Consider the following 18,910-nt stretch of genomic DNA (forward strand, 5'->3'; position numbering starts at 1 on the left):
TGACTGTGCGCCACCGCGGTGTCCGCCGCAGAGCAAGTGGAAGGCTGTGCTGGTGGAAGAAGCAGACTCACCCAGCCTCTCCCACCCCACGCTGGGTGTTTGGATGCAGCCTTAACTGAGTCCCATGACAGCCGTGGGAGCAGAGATGAAGGCCACCTGGGGTGGTCGTGGGGCTCGGGAGAGTGGAGGTGACTGGATTTAACCTTGCCTCCGTCCTTGCCCCCACCACCACAATCCCCAGCCCGAGTTTGGAAGATTTTCTAATGGGGAGAGGGGGAAGTGAGAAGGATACAGAGCCCCTCCTTGGGCCCAGCCTGGGGATAAGGGAATAGGAGGAAGGTAGGAAAGGCCGACGTGATGTCCTCCCCAGGTGGGGCTTCCCTGGTTTCTTAGCACCCCGAGAACGCAGGTGGCAAGTCCTCCCCTCCCAATGTCAGCAGACTCAGGGAGGTCGGGTCTGAGATGCCCCCAGAGGATCAGATCCCAGGCCCTCTCCACCCCTGAGGGCCCAGGAGTCCAGGATCTCAGCCCCGCTGGGCCCAGAAATTCAGTTCTCCTGCCAGTCTGGCCACTCGGCTTGGGAAGGCTGTCCTGGAAGCCCCACATCCAAGCGCCAGCCCCTGAGTCCAGTTCCCCGGGCCTCAGATGGCTTGGACATCCAATGTGTCCTTCGAGGACCCAAGTGACCAGAGTCCTCCCTTCCACCAGCCTCCCCAAGTCTAGTCCCCACCATGCTCACCCTCTCCAGCGCCCACCCGCTGGGACTTAGCAGTCCCTGTCCCACCCGCCAAAGAGGGGGTCTGATGTATTACAAGACGCCCCGGGATGTTTTCCTCCAAGGCGTTTATTAACTCCTGAGTGTCATGGGGCCACAGCAGGCTGGAGCCCAAACCAAGAGTCTCTGTGGGGGGTGGTGCTCTGTGGGTCCCCATTCCCCAGCGCCCCCTCCCCCCGGGGGGGCCCTCCCCTGCTCCTTGCAGCCCGGGATTCAGAAGTCCAGTGTGTGATATTCCAGCGCCCTCTACATCCCAGGAAAGGAGGCGGGAGGTAGCTTTGAACTCCAGTGTGTTCAGCCAGTCTGGGACCCTTGGCTGGCAGGCGTGCGCAGTGCTGTGTCTGTCTCAGTCTGTCTGTCTGTCTGCCTGGGTGGGGTGGGTGGTGCGTGGGGGGAGGTCACACGTAAATCGCCCGCCGGGAGATGAGGGAGCCGTCCAGCTGGGACTCCAAGTCGTCCTCCAGGGCTGGGGGCAGAGGCAACATGAGGCCTTTCTCTGCCTTTTCCTCCTCGTCCTCGCCCTCTGGCCTCAGGGGCCCAGGGTCCGCGGGCGTCCAGAAGACGGGACCCCCGTTCCCAAACACCTGAGTTTTCGGGTCGTGGGACCCTCCTGCGCCGTCTCCTCCTCCGGGGCTCTTCCTCCTCCTCACCCTCAGCAGGATGAAGGCCAAGGACCCCCCAGCCAGAAGCAGCAGCACCAGCAGAGTCCCCCCCACAGCCCCCCACACCACTGGGCCCGCGCCTTGCGGCGAGGCCAGGGGGGTGTCTGAGGAGAGAGAAGAGGGTGAGAGAGAGAGAGGGAGACACGAGGTCAAGAGGAGACATCTGAGGTGGGGGCTGGGGCACAGGATGTGGGACAGACAGCGGGGAGCGGGGAGGGAAGGGAGAGCCCCCGCTCACTCCCCGCGCCAGTGGGTGCCCTCCCCCAGATGCCTTTCCTTACACCTGCCTAGTGTTTTGCTAACCAAATAGAAATAAAAAGAAAGGACTCCCGAAATAACAAACACAAAACCAAAATGAAAGTTGCTAGAGATCCCCTGGCCGTCTCATGGTTAAGACTCCGTGCTTCCACTGCAAGGGGATTGCTCTGTCACTCAGACATGTTTCGGACTCTGTGACCCCGTGGACTGCAGCCCGCCAGGCTTCTCTGTCCATGGGATTCTCTGGGCAAGAATACTGGAGTGGGCTGCCATTTCCTCCTCCAGGGGATCTTCCTGACTCAGGGGTAGAACCCGAGTCTCCTGCGTCTCCTGCATTGGCAGGAAGATTTTTTACCACTGAGCCACCTGGGAAGTCTACTGTAGGGGGCACAGGTTCAATCCCTGGTCGGGGAACTAACAGCCCACCTGCCGAGCCACGCGGCCAGAAAAGATAAAACCAACACACACATACACACATGCATACATGAAACAACAGCTTGCTACCCAACATTTAAAGCACTAGGTCATTTCACTGGAAATTCGAGATTTCTTTTAGGGCAAAAAATAAAATCAGATCTGGCATCATCAAACTCTTGTCTCCTCCACCTGGTGATGGGTTGTGGCTGAGTGAGGCTGCAGACTCTGAAGGGAACAGAGTTCCACACCTGGCCACCCTGTCACTCGCCAGGACCTTGTAGGCATCTGAATTTGCCACTCCCTCCCAGAAACTCTTTGAGGTTAGGGTCACAGAATCTTGTGGCCGATCCAGCCAGAAAGAAGCAGAGATGGGTTTGAGCCTGAGGCTGTTTGATCCCAAAGCTCCCAGCACTTGAGAGAAAGGGGACTGAGGAGATTGAGCACCCCCCCATCCCCAGGGTGGAAAATGGCGCCCCTTAAGCCCACAGTCCCGGGGGTTTCCTCTCCCTGCGGAGGCTGAGCTGGTGGAGGGGAGGGGTCTGGGGGAGGGTGGGGGTGGGTAGAGAAGGAAGCCAGGGAACACTAAGCGGGGAGGAGTGAGGATGAGGGAGGGGGCGTCTGGGGCCCACAGATGCAAATAGCATCTTATCACATACCTGCCTTCCCCCACCCTGGCATGCAGGGCCTGACTGGGAGAGACCAGGGAGGCACCCGCTCACATCTGACCCTCCCCTCCCAACGCCTCTGGCCATTGGAGGGGCTGAAACCCAGGTCACAGTTTCTAGATGTTTTCAAAATGGGGGTGGGGGTGGGGTGGGGGTCATGACCTAGCGGGCTGTCAAATCAGTGCAAACAACAGTAAAACAGGAGAGAAAAAGTCCACCTCGAGTGTGAAGGGCCAATTCAGTTCAGTTCAGTTCAGTTCAGTCACTCAGTCGTGTCCGACTCTTTGCGACCCCATGAATCACAGCACACCAGGCCTCCCTGTCCATCACCAACTCCCAGAGTTCACTCAAACTCATGTCCATCGAGTCGGTGATGCCATCCAGCCATCTCATTCTCTGTCATCCCCGTCTCCTCCCGCCCCCAATCCCTCCAAGCGTCAGACTCTTTTCCAGTGAGTCAACTCGTCGCATGAGGTGGCCAAAGTATTGGAGTTTCAGCTTTAGCATCAGTCCTTCCAATGAACACCCAGGATTGATCTCCTCTAGAATGGACTGGTTGGATCTCCTTGCAGTCCAAGGGACTCTCAAGAGTCTTCTCCAGCACCACAGTTCAAAAGCATCAATTCTTCGGCGATCAGCTTTCTTCACAGTCCAACTCTCACATCCATACATGACCACGAGAAAAACCATAGCCTTGACTAGACGGACCTTGGTTGGCAAAGTAATGTCTCTGCTTTTTAATATGCTATCTAAAACTTCTGGTGGGGATTATTTCTACACCTGCACCCTGGGTGAAGGCGGGAAGGACTCTGTTCAGTGAAGTCTGGAGGCCAGTTTTCATGCGTGTCGGGACATGTGTCCGCGCTACTGAAGGTAGTATTTTGGAGGTGCTGGCTGAGCGTGTTCCTGTCTTAGGGTCAGAAGTTTCTGAAGCAACGTCTAGCCTGTGGCGTGGCCTGTGTACTTATGTTTTCTCTGGCGTGAGCCCCAAATGGAGTGTGATGGCCTGTGCGGGTCTGCGTGTACATGAGGAGTGTGGGGCATCTCTGAGACCCTCTGAGGTGACTTTGCCAAGAGCCATGAGTGAATCTCCTCTCCGGGAGAGGCCATCTGTGGACACATCACTACCTCTGACTGAATTTCTAGAGTGCTCAGAGAGTACCCCCATCTGTTGGTGTCCATCTGTAGGTGCGTGAGTTTGCAATGATGTTTTTGGCTGCCGTGGGTCTGCGGTCACCTTTGCGGGGGTAGGGGTCTTTCCACAGGTGTGTGATTTTCTTTTTATTTTTTTGAAGGTGTGTGATTTTCTGTGCACCCCACCCCACCCGCAGGTTCCTCCTGGGGCTCTGGGTACATGTGTTTCACTGGGTGAATACTGCCTGTCCAAGGCTGAACTCTGATGCTCATGTGTTCGCCTTGGGGGTTGCCAGCGGTGGACGTTCCTGGGGTTTCTGGCTGCTTTGGGGGCGGTGTCCATGCTTTCCTGGCTGTGTGTTTCTCCCACGGCCCTTCGGTGTGATCCTGTCTGGGTTCTGCAGGCTCCGCCCCCACGGGCCCAGTGTGGGTGGAGAGACCGGTTTCTCAGGTGGGTGTGTATCTGGGTTACAGTTCAGGGAGTGTATTTCCAGTTGGGCACCTTGCTGGGTGGGTGGAGCTGACCCTCCTCTGGGTGTGTCTTGGAGGGTAGGACTCTGACTAGGTCATCGCTGTAGTCCCAACATCAAGGAGAATGGCTGGCCAAGAGGAAACCGCAGCAAATAACTTGTCAGAGGATGATTTGTTGAAAGAGAAGCTCCACAGTGGCATTTCTGGAGTTTCCGAGGGCATGCCCTTGAGAACGTCTTCGAGTTTCCTTCTCAGCATCTGGCTGATGATGTTTGCCCGTGTGGGCTTGCTGTCGGAGGTTCTTGTAGCATGTCTGTGTGGCAGTGTCTCCCTCCAGGTGTGTGTGTTTGTGAGCCTGAGCGTGTGAGACATGCTGAGGGCGGGCCAATGGTCTGTCTGGGTGTGTGGTCTGTGACACTGTTTCTTTCTTTATTTTTATTTCACATGTATTCCCCATCCTGAACTCCCCTCCCACCTCCCTCCCCATCCCATCTCTCTGGGTCATCCCAGTGCACCAGCCCTGAGCATCCTGTGTCATGCATCGAACCTGGACTGGCGATTCGTTTCACATATTAATATACATGTTTCAATGGCATTCTCCTAAATCATCCCACCCTCGCCCTCTCCCAATGTGACACTGTTTCTGAGTGGCTACGTCACATCTCCCTGGCAAGTGTCAGAATTCCTCAAGAGGGATCTGTTTTCATTTTTCCTTTTTTTGGTGGGGGGCGTGGGTTGAGGATCTGTTTTCATGTGGGTGTCTTTCTAGATGTGTATGTGTGTGTGTGTGCATGTGTGTGGTGTGTGTTACGATCATCTCAGTAAGGGACCTGCTTCCACCTGTCTCCAGTGTGTGTGTGTGTGTCTGTCTTCACACGGGTGACTCTGAGTTTGTCTTTGGCTGTGCTTCTGAGGTGGGGGGGCACAACGAGGGCCCCTGGCTCCCTCTAAGCATTGCAGTCTACAGTGGTGATTTCAACCCCATTTCCATCAGCCTGCACCTGGGCTTCGTTTCCTTTCACTTTTTCCCTCTCCAGCTGTGTATCTTGGGTCCCATCAGGGAGACTCAGAGAACTTCTGACTGCCAGACACACCAGCCACTGTTTCCAAAATACCACCTCCAGGGAGTTGCCTGGCGGTCCACTGGTTAGCACTCCACGCTTTCACTGCCATGGGCCTGGTTTTGGTCCCTGGTTGGGGAACTAAGATCCCATCAGCTGAGTGGCAGGCCAACAAAAGAACAAAAAACAAAACAAACCCAAAATACCACCTCCAGGAACACAAACATCCCAACACACACACGCAAACTGGTTTCTGGGTGGTACCGGCCAGCCTTCCCTGTAAAAAGTCTATTGTCTCTGAGTGTTCGTGCAGCTGCCCTCCCGTGACTGTGAGTTGTCTGATTCCCATGGGTGTGTCTCATTGGCTGGAGGCTGGGCCAGTTGCTCTGGATCTCTTCCTAACAATGCTTCTCAGGCCTCAAGTTCCTAACTTATCTGTCAGCACCAACCCGGTCACCCCAATCCAGACTCCACCTGGGGCGGGGGATAAAAGTCACACCCCACATCGGTGAGGTGGGTGCTGCCCACCCCAGGTTGGCGGCACAGCCCCCACCAGTGCAGCCCCAGAGCCCAGTGGGAGGAACACTCGGGGAGCAGACCCTGTTGTCACACCATCCCCAGGACCTGCTCACCTCGAACGATGACCACCTGCTCGGCTTGGCCGGTGCCCACGGCGTTGGTGACAGTGCAGATGAAGGTAGTGTTGAGAAGCCGGTCCACTGAGTGGACGATCAGCTTGGGGCCCTGGGCCACTGCTGAGGCTGGGAAGACACCGGAAGTCCTGGGGGGTGTCGGGGTCACATGAGAGGGACAGCACAGTCGACGGGGGGCCCAGGTCCCTGATGACACAACCCTCAAGAGCCAAGCTCCACAGACTTGAAACTTACTCCCTGACACCCCAAAATGTCAGCTCCCTCCTCCTGGGGGGCCTTACTGTTTCAAGCCTCTGGTGTTCCTTTCTCATGACTCAGGAGTCTGGGCCCCCAGCCCCTCCTCCCCCAGACCCAGGATCCAGCCCCCGCTCCTGGTCCCTCCTCCCTCAGACCCAGGATCCAGCCCCCCGGTCCCTCCTCCCCCAGACCCAGGATCCAGGCCCCCAGCCCCTCCTCCCCCAGACCCAGGATCCAGGCCCCCAGCCCCTCCTCCCCGAGACCCAGGATCCAGCCCCCCCGCCTGGTCCCTCCTCCCTCAGACCCAGGATCCAGCCCCCCCGGTCCCTCCTCCCACAGACCCAGGATCCAGCCCCCCCGGTCCCTCCTCCCCCAGACCCAGGATCCAGCCCCCCACCCAGTCCCTCCTCCCTCAGACCCAGGATCCAGCCCCCTTGGTCCCTCCTCCCCCAGACCCAGGATCCAGGCCCCCAGCCCCTCCTCCCCCAGACCCAGGATCCAGGCCCCCGGCCCCTCCTCCCTCAGACCCAGGAGTCCGGCTCTAAACAGTACTCACGTGCTCCAGTCGTAGCCCGTGGGCTCTGGTTTGCTGCGGACGTTACAGTTCAGGGTGGCCTCGCTACGGCCGATATACCAGTTGTCATCATAGCCGGATATGGAGACCTGGGGGGGGTCTGCAGGAAATAGGGGGGACTGGGTCAGTGACCGGGGGAATCCAAGAAGAGGTGACAAGTGAGTAGACAGATAAGAATCTTAAAGAAACAGGGTGGCCTGGCAGGAGGTGGACCCAGGGACAGTGCCTGCTCAGAGACTGTCATTCTGAGGAAGTTACTGTGCAGTGCAGGCAGCGCCCGAGCGAGCCACTAGAGATAATGTGTGCCATTTCAGACACGCCCAGAGCAGATTAGGGAATCAGTTTAACTGAAGGCATTGTCTGGGGAGCTCATATAGAAAATGCTGAGTTGGGGTATGCAGTTGGAAAAGCTGCTAAGGTAACTATTTGGCAGAGTCTGTGGGGAGAGTGCCGGGAGAGCCTCTCTGGGGAATATCGGGGTGGGGGGTAAGCAGTCTGGGGAAGAGCGAGCTCAGAACATGTGGGAAGGGATCAGTATTCACAGGGTCCAGTGGTTAGGACTCGGTGCTTTCGCTGCCATGGCTCTGGGTTCAGTCTGTGGTCGGGGAACTAAGATCCCGCAAAGCCACCACCACCATCGCCACTAACAACATCGACGACAGCACAGTATGTCGACAGGGTCCACAGGGGCCAGGGTGGTCACATTCGGGGCAGAAGCTGGTGCAGAGACCCCAGGTGAGTCAGTGTAGACAGTGCCCAGGGAGCCAATTCAGACAGTATGCACGGGGCGGTGCATAAACAATCTGGGTTGGGCCGAGTAGACAGAGTAGTTGATACTGAACAGGGAAGGAGCAGTGTCAGCCGGGGTCCATGGGAGACAGAAGAGATTGCTGGGTGCACTTGTATACTGATAAAAAAAAAAAAGAATAGCCCTAGTTTGCAGTGTTTGTCAATTTTCTTGGTATAAATACTCCCCACAGTTGATTCAAGCTACCAGTAAGAGTTAATGGACATGGAATTGGGAAGAAATGTATAAAACTGACCCTTGCAAGCCCATTCTGATATACCATTGACTGGCAATAAGTTGAGAGCCTAGTGAAGCTAGTGTAGACAACGGGCAGGAAGGCAGTGCAGAAGTTGATCCGGAGTGCCAGTGTAGACCACACTCTGGGATCGCGCAGACGGTGCCCTAGAGGAGCCAGTGCGTTGGGGCGAGGGGGCGGTCACAGCCTGATGTACTCACAGCGCACAGAGAGAATCACCGGCAGCAGTTTGGGCTCCTGGAAGCTCTCATGCTCCACTTTGCAGATGACCTTGACCCCGTCTGCTTCACTCAAGGGTGTCACAGTGTAGCGGCTAGTGACGGTGACCGTGCCAGGCAGGGGCCCCGACCCCTGGGTCTCTTTGGCCTCCCCATCCAAGGGTGAGAGCCAGGAGACCCGGGCAGGTGGTCGGCCGCCTGCGGAGACACAGCGGGCCACGGGTACAGGATCCAGATTGAATGTGACCTCCTGTTTCTCGGCATGGTTCTGGGGCTGGGCTGGGGAGAGGAACAGAGTGGGTGGGTCACTCCACACCTAAAGTCCAGTCAACAAACACCCTCAGCAGTGGAGATGGTCAGTTAAGTCCCAACTGGAGTGGAATGGATTGCCATCTCCTTTACCAGGGGATCTTCCCGACCCTGGGATTGAACCCACATCTCCTGCATTGGCAGGAGGATTCTTTTCAGCTGAGTCATCTGGGAAGCCCAAGGCCCAACTGCAGGGCTTCACTTCCCAGCTTTGCTGCTTTGCAGCCGCATGGCTTTGGCAAGTCATTCCCCAACTCTCTATGTCAGATTCCTCTTTTGTTAAGTGGGGATAGTAATAGGACCCACCACAGAGATGAAATAAATTGACATATAAAGCGCTTTGGACAGCGCTTGACATTCACTGTGCCAAGTGTTAGCCATTATAGTACAATGCATTTTCTGTTCTGTTTTCCTAGTCAAGCAGATGGTGTCCACAAGCCTGGATGAGGCTGTGATTTTAAGCAAAAAGCCAAAACAGAACAATGCAGTTCAAAGGTCCAGCTGAAAAGAACTTCTTTTCCTTTAATCACTAGATTTCGGCCCGGAAGTGAGATATAGGCAATGGAGATTCCCAAAGCTGGACATCTTTTGCCCTTTTCGCCCATCCTCCTAGGAGACATGGAAAAATATTAGGCGGGGCAAAACCTCCACGAGCCACAGTGACCGATGTGTGCTTATGACCAGACAGTCCCCCCAAGTTCTGGCCCACATCACTACCTGTCCCTGGTCCCTGCTCCTGCCCACTGCGGGCTCTTTAGTGACTTGCACTGCCTGGAATGTTCTGGCATCTTTTCTTCTTATCTTGCTCCTCCTCCTTTTCCAGATCCTGGCCTCACATTCTCATAGAAACTTCCCTGAAGTTTGACTCCCCAAGAAAGTAGAGGTTTCACCGTTCTGCTCTGTGCTTTTATAGGCACCTGCTGCCTGGTAGTAAGTGACCTCTGCTGCTGCTAAGTCACTTCAGTTGTGTTCAACTCTGTGTGACCCCATAGATGGAAGCCCACCAGGCTCCCCCGTCCCTGGGATTCTCCAGGCAAGAACACCAGAGTGGGTTGCCATTTCCTTCTCCAATGTGTGAAAGTGAAAAGTGAAAGTGAAGTTGCTCAGTCGTGTCCGACCCTTAGCGACCCCACAGACTGCAGCCCACCAGGCTCCTCCATCCATGGGATTTTCTAGGCAAGAGTACTGGAGTGGCTTGCCATTGCCTTCTCCGAAGTGACCTCTACGTATCTCCTAATAGAACAAATGATGGCAGAGAAAGAGAAGCCTTTGCAAAAGATGGGGAGGAGAAGAGTGGTTTACTATGTGAAACAACTGTGGTTTCAGGGTTCCTTGGGAAGGGAAGTGTGTACTGAGGGACATTACAGGGTACACTTCTCAAACTCTCTGGGGCTCAGAGCGGGGGAACGTATCCAGAGTGATGTGGCTTCTTCGCAGTTGCTGGAGGAAGGCGGGACCCTAGGGGATCGCCAAGATTTAGCAAGAAACAGCATCCTTTGAAAAGATGCCTTCCCTAACTCTTCCACATTTCACTAAGTGGTCATGCTGGTCACTTCCTGTTGGAGCCGGAAGGCTGGGAGTTCTTCTTCCTCCTCCTCATCCCTTAATTCACGGACAAGCACCCACCATCTCCCAAAAGGGTGATTATTTCACTTCTGTTTAGTCCACTCCTTTCCCCACTCCTCCCTGCTTCTTCCCTCTTCCAAGCCAATGCCTTCTCTCACCTTCTCCTTGCTTCCTTTTACCTTTGTCTGCTCTTCTGATGCCCCCTGCCCACCACCCCTCCCTGACCCTGGCAGCCAGTTGATCTTTTTTTTTTCCCCCTTTTATGTATCTTTGGCTGCTCTGGGTCTTCGTCGCTGCAAGCGGGTTTTCTCTAATTGCGCTGAGTGGGGACCACGCCTGGTGGCGGGGCATGGGCCTCTCATCGAGGTGGCTTCTCTATTGTAGAGCACGGGCTTAGTAGTTGTGGTGCATGGGCTAGGTTGCTCCACGGCATGTGGGATCTTCCGGGACCAGGGATTGAACTCATGTTCCCTGCACTGGCAGGTGGATTTTTAACCACTAGACCACCAGAGAAGTCCTGCCAGTGACCACCCCCCCTTTTTTTTAAAAAAGAATTTCAAGACCCTGGTCAGGGTGTTCTTATGATTTGAAACCGTCTATGGCTCCAAGTAACATTTCAGATGAAGGAACTTCCCTGGTGGTCCACCAGTGGTTAGGACTCCATGCTTTCACCGCCAAGGGTGTGGGTTCAATCCCTGGTTGGGAAACTGAGATTCTCCAAGTTGCTCAGCATGGGGGGAAAAAAAAAACAACAGATGAATTCCAGCCAACTGGCCACTTGTCTATGAGGTTCGTGTAACCTGGCCCTGTTGGTTCCTTGCCTCACTGAGGCTCACTCAAGCCTTTGCCAGTAGTCTCCTGTCTGTTCCTAGAATGTGCCAATCTGTTTCTCTTGTCCCAGCCTTTGCCTAGACTGTTCCTTCTGCTGGGCCTTCATTCTTCTCCCTGAGGGTGCCTCCTGCTTACACATTGGGACTTGACTAAGAGGCTTTCACGGGCCATTCTCTCTACGTGAGTCCACTGGGGCTTTACTCTGAGTATTACAACATCCTGAGCTCCTTTCATTTGCTAATTTGATTGTTCTCTGGCTTGACATCTAAAACATTTCCATAAGACAATGACATCTCACTACCTCCACTGCCTCCCCTTTGGTGTAACTGCCATCACCTGTCTCCTGGACTTATGCCCTCACCGCCTTTGTGAGCCTCCATCTTCACTCCCCACATAGCCTGTGAAAACCCAAGTCAACACATTCCTCCCCTACTCCAAATCTCCTGTAGCTGTTGTTCTCTCAAGGCAAAAGCCAACATCTTCTCATGGTTCATGAGGTCATCTGTGATCTGTGCTCCCCCATCACTGCCTTGACCTTGCCTCTCCTTGCCCAGCCCCCTCCATTCACTCATCTCCAGCCATACTGTCTTCCTGGCTTTTCCTCAGACCTTCCAGGTGTGCCCTGCCCCAGGGCCTTTGCACTTGCTGTTCCTGCTGCCTGAAACTCTCCTCCGTGGACCTGCAGGACTCCCTCAAACCCTCCTAGTTTGGGTTCAAATAGCACCAGACCACCCTCACTAAAATAGTAACCTATTCTCCTCCAATTTCTAAAGGGCCTACAACCACCCAGCTCACTCTTATTTTTCTTATTTATGTTATGTACTCCCTTAATTGGAGTCTAAGCTCCAGGAGAAGGGGGACTTCTGTTCTCCTTAGGGCTGCATCCCTAGAGTGTGGCATAGTGTTTGGCACAGAGCAGGGACTCAGCCTCCTGAATGCTTCTTGCCGGCTGTATCTCCTCCCTGCAGAACTACCGGTGGCAAATAGCAGGTGCTTAATGAATCAGGGCCAGCTGACTGGTGACCGCAGACAAAGTAGGTCCATTTCCCAGCTAAAGCCCAGAAACAGGCCCGTGGGGGGCGCTCGCGAGTTGCACCCCGCCTCCTCTCCCTTCGCCGCAGCCCCGCACCCCCCCCCTGCTCACCGATGACTCGGAGCCAGGTGACTCCCCGACTGGTGCCCTTGGGGAAGGTGGCAAACTCGCACGTGTAGTTGCCCTCGTCCTCCACCGTCAGCCCCCGGAGGGACAGCGTGGCGTCCCGCACCTCCAGCTCCGTGCCTTGCCCGGCCCCCGCGCTCGGCGCGGCATTGACGAAGGACAGCCGCTCCTTGCCGGGCTTCGGGCTGGGGAAGCTGCGACCATACTTGGGGTGGAAGATGGCCACGTTCTGTTTGCCTTCGGGCGCGTCCAGGCGTAGCCACGTCACCTGGGACACTCGGATTTCAGGCGCTGAAGGCAGCAAGTGGCACGGCAGCTCTACCGTGTCCCCCAGGTTGCCCCGCACCTCAGCGGCAACCTGAACTCGCAAATCCTGGGCTCCTGGGGAGAGAGGAGAGAGAGAGGTCGGGTCGGGGAAGGACCTAGAAATCCCTGGGCCAGCCAGGGCCATCATGGGAGGGGGCCTCCTCCACCCCACCCCGGAAATGCAGATCTCAGGGTAATGCGAACATCTTCACGCTGTCCCAGTTCCCAAAAGGCCAAGCAGATAAGACAGTTTGAGGAAAACTGGGGCCATTTGGGTTCTGGGCTAGTTGTCATACGATTATGGAATTACTGCTCATGATCTTAGGTGTGATGAATAAATTGTGCTTATGTAGTATTCATGTACCCATGAAATTAAAAGACACTTGCTCCTTGGAAAGAAAGATATGACAAACCTAGACAGCATATTCATCTGCAGAGACATCACTTTGCCAGTAAAGATCCGTAGAGAGTCAAAGCTATGGTTTTTCCAGTAGTCATGTATGGATGTGAGAGTTGGAGCATAAAGAAAGCTGAGTGCCAAAGAATTGATGCTTTTGAATTGTGGTCCACGAAAAGACTCTTGAGAGTCCTTTGGACAGCAAGGAGATCAAACCAGTCAATCTTAAAAAGTAAATTAACCCTGCATATTCATTGGAAGGACTGATGCTGAACTGAAGCTCCACTACTTTGGCCACCTGATGTGAAGAGCTGACTCATTGGGAAAGACCCTGATGCTGGGCAAGACTGAAGGCAAAAGGAGAAGGGGGCGGCAAAGGATGAGATGGTTTGGTAGCATCACTGATTCAATGGACATGAATTTGACCAAACTCTGGGAGATAGTGGAGGATGGAGGAGTCTGGTGTGCTATAGTCCATGGGGCGGGAAAGAGTGGGACATGACTTAGCAACTGAAAAACCACAAAGTATTCCTTAAATCAAAAGTCTTTAAAAATATCCTATTTTATTTCATTTTTCACTGCACAGCCTTTAGTCTTAGTTCCCTTACCTGGGATAGAACCCAGGCTTGGCAGTGAGAGTGCCGAGTCTTAACCACTGGACCGCCAGGGAATTCCCTATCTTATTGAAGTATAGTTGATTGATTTATTTTTAAAATTTTATTTATTTAATTTTTGTCTGTGCTTCAGTAGTTCTGGTGCTTGGGCTTAGGTGCTCTGCAGTGTGTGGAATCTTCCCAGACCAGGGATCAAACCCTGTGTCCCCTGCACTGGCAGGAAAATTCTTTTTTTTTTTTTAGTTTCATAGACATTTATTCCATTATTATATAGTTGAACAACCTCTACACACAGAATAACATGGTTTAAGATTTTTTGAGTAGGAAGGAATTTGGGTCTCAAAAGGTTTTGCAAGCCTGTTTTCTGGAAATCACTTAAGTGGGCCTTTTAAAAGACCCTTAAAAAAAAAAACAAGAAAAATTGGTTCAAGAAAATCAGTAATTAGATTTCAAAATTAAACTACCTATTAAGATAGCAAACCAAGAACTGGGGCAATTCCTCTTCCGTATTTCCTACACTCAAATACACCCTGGGAAACAGAAGTCTAGTCTATAGGAAGACACGATGCAACAAGCGGAATGAGGTGGTGAGCCCAGCCACTGGTGGCCTGGCAAGTCTGGAACTGGGAGGCTCTTGAGGATGGTTTGAGCAGGGATGGGAACAACTGTAGACAGCACACAGCCGGAAGCCAATTGAACTTGTAGTGACACCAACGACATGACTTTTCTCAGTAGTCTTTTTTTAAAAAAGATACTTATTATTTATTTGTTTATTTAGTTTGCCAGGTCTTAGTTGCAGCATGCAGGACCTTTGATCTTCATTGCAGCATGTGGCATCCAGTTCCCTGGCCAGGGTTCGAACTTGGGCCACTGCATCGGGAGCACAGAGTCTTAGCCACTGGACCCCCAAGGGAAGTCCCTCTCAGTAGACTTTTAAGAATGGAGTGACTAGACCCTAGAGAACACTGATTACACTTAGCAATGATACTTTTAAATATAACCACCCCTATTTCCTGCATCCCCCAAGGTGGTTCATAATGGTCACAAACTAATACTATAGATAAAACATTTAATTTTTTGATACGTTTTTCCTATCGTCCTATGCTTGAAAGGGATCTGATGAATATCAACCTCCCAATCCTAAATCCTAGGAGTTATTAGCCTCCTAAAACCTCCTAAAACTCCCTCTCACCTATCTAATGTTCAGTTTCCATTAGTTTTAATTGACACCAGTGTCAATACAACCATTTTACATGAAGTTCGGTATTCTACAGATACCAGAGTCTGAACCAGGAGCTTTATGTGAACTTCAATGGTACCACGGAGGCCAAGGCAATTTAATTTTGGTAAACCAGGATTTGATTCATTTGTGAGAACCCTCTTGCAACAGGTCTATTCAATTATCTTAATGGTGGCATTACTTTTCGTCTTTCAGAAGCAGCAGTTACATAATTGTAGTATCAGATTAAGCCTAAAACATGGACCCTAGTCAACTTTATCTTTCTGCATATGATCTTGAGAAAGGATCAGGACACCCTTCACATTTCTAAGGAATATCCAACTTAAAACGTTGTAGCTGCCAAACTCCATAGACCTAAAGAGCATTGCATCACCCTGGCAAAGCTGCAGGTCTCATCACATGCATGAACAAATCTACAGGGTTAAATTTCTGCACTCCTCCTTTATAGAACTTTACACCTATTGCCCAAATAGCATTTTAAACATGGGCATATTAACTCCCTAGGAAAGCAAAAACAAAGGCATTCCCCTTATTAGAAACGGGTTACACCATCACTTAAAGTCTTCAGGCATCACTGCACTTTAACTTCCATAATTTTTTTTCTTTGGCTGTGCCAGGTCTTAGTTGTGGCATGTGGGATCTTAGTTCCAGACCGACCAGGGATCAAACGCGTGCCCCCTGCACTGGAAGCACAGGGTCTTAACCACTGGACCACTACCGAAGTCCCTAAGTTTTATAATTTGACAATGCATTTAATGAAGCAATCTGCAGACAACTAGTTTTAACAGACAAATTAAAAAACACTTTTAAGCAGACAAGAATGTCCTAAATTGTTTATTAGGTCAGAACTTGAGCCCTTGCCTGGCCCTCGGCTCTTTCTGCCTGCAGACAGGCAGGTAGCCCCCGCACCTTCCAGTGCTTGTGGACTGGTTTAGTGATCCACTAGGGGTTAGGGTTTCTTCTGATAGCTTTATGGAATGGATCGATGAAGATAACCTCAAAGAATTGGTACGTAGAATCTTCACCAACCCTGCAGGATTTCAGGACCCTCAGGGCAGCACAGTGATGTCCAGTGCGCTCCTCCGCAACCGACTAAAGCCTTCGAGCAAACTTGAGCTGCTTGACACCATGGTGGACAGGCTTGCCGAAAGTGGCACCCTTAGGAACTGGGCGTTTGCGGCCTCCATGGCGCAACATGAATCCTATATATGACATAACCTTGCTTGACCTTGTGTCCCAGTCTGCGCACCTCGTCGGGCCGGGGGTCGGGGGGTGGTGCGGGGTGCGGGGCGCGGTGCAGCGTGGAAGAGCGGGTGGTATGGCCAGCAACGCAGCCGCACCCGGGGTAGGAAGCCCATCACGTCTGCCTGCTTCTTCCTCCACAGTTCCTGGATGTACTTGTCTGCACCCATTTCGACTCACCCTGATGGCTGCCGCCGGACGAAAAGGAGTGAACCTTTCTCCCTGGCAGGGGGATTCTTAACCACTGGACCACCGGGGAAGTCCTACAACTGATTTACAATGTGTGTTTCAGGTGTATAGCACAGCGATTCAGAATTGTCTTCAGATTCTTTTCCTTATAGGTTTAACAAAACACTGAGTATAGTTCCCTGTGCTATGCAGTGAGTCCTTGTTGGTTATCTCTTTTATGTAGTATTTCTTTTTCTTAGACGATAAAGGGTGGATGAGAATTCCCTGGCAATCCACTGGTTAAGATTATGCTCTCTCACTGCTGAGGGTCCAGGTTCAACCCCTGGTTAGGGAACTAAGATTCCACAAGCCGCCCAGCACATCCAAAAAGAAGAAAAAAGGGGAAGATAAAAGGTGAAATGTCATATCTGCAATGTACTCTGAAATGTTCATCCAAAAAAAAAAACCAAAAATGATGAAGTGATGAAGCAAACATGACAGAATATGACTCGCTGTCAAGTCTAGAGGCAGAGATGTGGGAGGCTGCTGGGCCTTTCTTCCAACTGACATGTGTATGTTGGAAACTTTTCATTGTCGAATGTTTGGAGGGAAAAAATAATCTTTCAAAAGTAACAAAAACTCAAATTTATGCCAAAATAAATTTTAAAAAAATTTTTAAGGGTATGTATTTCATTTTTTTCTGGCACAGTTAATAATCCTTTCTCTCACTTTTCTATAAAACCTATGACCCTCTGAGTCTGCTTTTTTCTATTAACAGCCTTAGTGAGATTAATTCCCATTTATCCATTAAAAATGTACGATTCAGTGGCTTTTCACATATTCACAGGAGTCGTGCATCCATTGCCATAATCAAGTTTAGGACATTGTTATAGGGCCCCAAAGAAATCCATGTACCCATTATACAGTCAATTGCACCTCCCATCCCCCATCACTAACAATCAGTAATCTATTTTCTGTCTAGAGATTTGCCTCTTCTGGGCATATCACATAAATCAAATCATAAAGTATGTGGCCTTTTGTGTTTACTTTCTTTCACTTGGCAATGTTTTCAAGGTGTACCCAGGCAGTAACATGGATAAGTGCCTTGGTTCCTTTTCACGGATCAGTAATATTCCACTGTACAGACTGACCACATTTTGTTTATTCATTTAGCAGCTGATGGACAACTGAGTTGTATTCACCTTTTGGCGATTATGAACAAAGCTACTGTGAACATTTCCATGCCAGTTTTTGTCTGAATATATCTTTTATTTCTCAGCTCATCATTTGTTTTCTGTCTTTTAATAAAAATGAACATAAAAATAAATGTGTCTCCAGAAACTTCCACTGGTGGTCCAGTGGCTAAGACTTCATGTTCCCAAAGCAGGGGCCCAGGTTCAATCCCTGGCCAGGAAACTAGATCCCACATGCCATATCCCTAACTCTAACCCTATGACCCCGCGCAGACAAATGAATGCATTAATAATTATTTTTTAAAGGTGAATTTTTTTTTACTGTGCAAGGCAGCAAAGCATGGGGACTGAGAGCACAGACTGCGTGCCTTTGAATCCCCGCTCTGCCACTTACTGGCTGTGTGACATTGGGTAAGTCGTTTAACCTCTCTGTGCCCCAGTTTCCTCAGCTGTAAAGGGGAGGGTAATAATGGTGCCCACCTCCTAGGGGTTGCTGTTTAAGGATTAAAGGATGTTTGTTGAGCACTTAGCACACAGAGCCCCAGGAAGCACAAGATCAGTGCTTGGTAAATAAACATAACCAGCTAAGTACAATTACAAGTAGCCCTTGATACCCAGCTCTGAGGCAAAGGCCCATGCCCAGCTGTCCTTGACCGAGATGTGAGAGGAGGCATGTGTGCAGCTGCTGGCCTCCCACAGGAATCCAGGGAACATTAACAATGACCCTAGTGACCCTACTGTCCTTCAGGCAGGACCCATCCTAGGCACTGCTCAAAAGAAGCCATCAGTGAAGGCTGTGTGACACACACATATCATCTCGTGGAATCCCTACATATATCTTGCAACCCAAACTCAGGGGGGCCACCTTGAGACATGGGCATCCTCCCCTCTGGAGGGACCACACTGCAGAGTGTCATGTTGTGGGACCCTGGAGCAGATGGCTGGGGGATTCTGCTGGTTCTGTCCCCTTTTAGGCGGGTGACTTTTTTTTTTTTAATATTTATTTATGTGGCTGTACCAGGTCCTGGTTTCAGCATGTGGGATCTTCCATCTTCATTGTGCCATGCAAGATCTTTAGCTGAGGCATGGCAACTCTCAGTTGCAGCATGTGGGATCTAGTTCCCTGCCCAGGGATCGAACCTGGGCCCTCTGCATTGGCAGCATGGAGTCTCCCAGCCACTGGACCACCAGGGAAGTCCCCGGGTGACTTTGTTTAAAGCCTGATTTCCTCTATATGTAAAATGGGAATGTTTGAGCAGCCCTGTAGGGTCCCTGGCAACAAGTCCATGACATGATTTTCTCCTGTGGGTTCCTCAGAGGGCAGGCACAGAGGGTGAGCCAAGTGGGGGCAGACAGCCGCATGCTACCAGCCAAGTCCAGCTCCTTCACAGTTACCTTCGGCTCAGGTAGCATAGTTTCAGAAGTGACCTAGCAGCACAGAAATGTCTGGAGGTCAAATCCAGACAAAAATCAGGATATGAGACCCTGGGGGCAGCAGTTGGGTGGAGCTGAGGCAGGGTCGCCCCCTTCCCTCAAGGTGCCAGGACCCATTACCTGTGTGGCCCCCAAAAGCACTGAGGATGGGGCAAGGATTGCCAAAGGCTCTGCCCCTTTTGAGCTGGGTGAGGAGGGACAGGAACTCAGTCAGGGAAAAAACACCCAGGCCAGTGTGAGCCGCAGAAGAGACGTAGGGTGGGGCTGAGGGTTTAAGTTTTCT

General features: G+C 51.9%; 1 protein-coding gene and 1 pseudogene across 3 annotated transcripts in view; both read right to left on the reverse strand.

The window, feature by feature from the left end:
- Nucleotides 1-18,910, reverse strand: part of NECTIN2 (nectin cell adhesion molecule 2) — a 34,085-nt gene that overhangs the window by 7,593 nt on the left and 7,582 nt on the right. For 2 of the 3 annotated variants that reach the window (XM_055411896.2, XM_055411897.2), the window contains exons 2-5: nt 12,019-12,414; nt 8,151-8,447; nt 6,890-7,007; nt 6,076-6,224 (exon numbers count right to left, since the gene is read on the reverse strand). In XM_055411896.2, coding sequence (XP_055267871.1) covers nt 6,076-6,224; nt 6,890-7,007; nt 8,151-8,447; nt 12,019-12,414 — 960 coding nt within the window. Of the gene's footprint in view, nt 1-815; nt 1,542-6,075; nt 6,225-6,889; nt 7,008-8,150; nt 8,448-12,018; nt 12,415-18,910 lie in introns of those variants that run through there. The other variant, XM_055411898.2, reaches the window with a different exon arrangement.
- On the reverse strand, nt 12,423-17,367 carry LOC129546699 (large ribosomal subunit protein eL15 pseudogene; annotated as a pseudogene).

The sequence above is a fragment of the Moschus berezovskii genome, chromosome 22, assembly GCF_049115385.1.
Source record: "Moschus berezovskii isolate FMDL1 chromosome 22, NW_MosBer_1.0, whole genome shotgun sequence".
Taxonomy (NCBI): Eukaryota; Metazoa; Chordata; class Mammalia; order Artiodactyla; family Moschidae; genus Moschus; species Moschus berezovskii.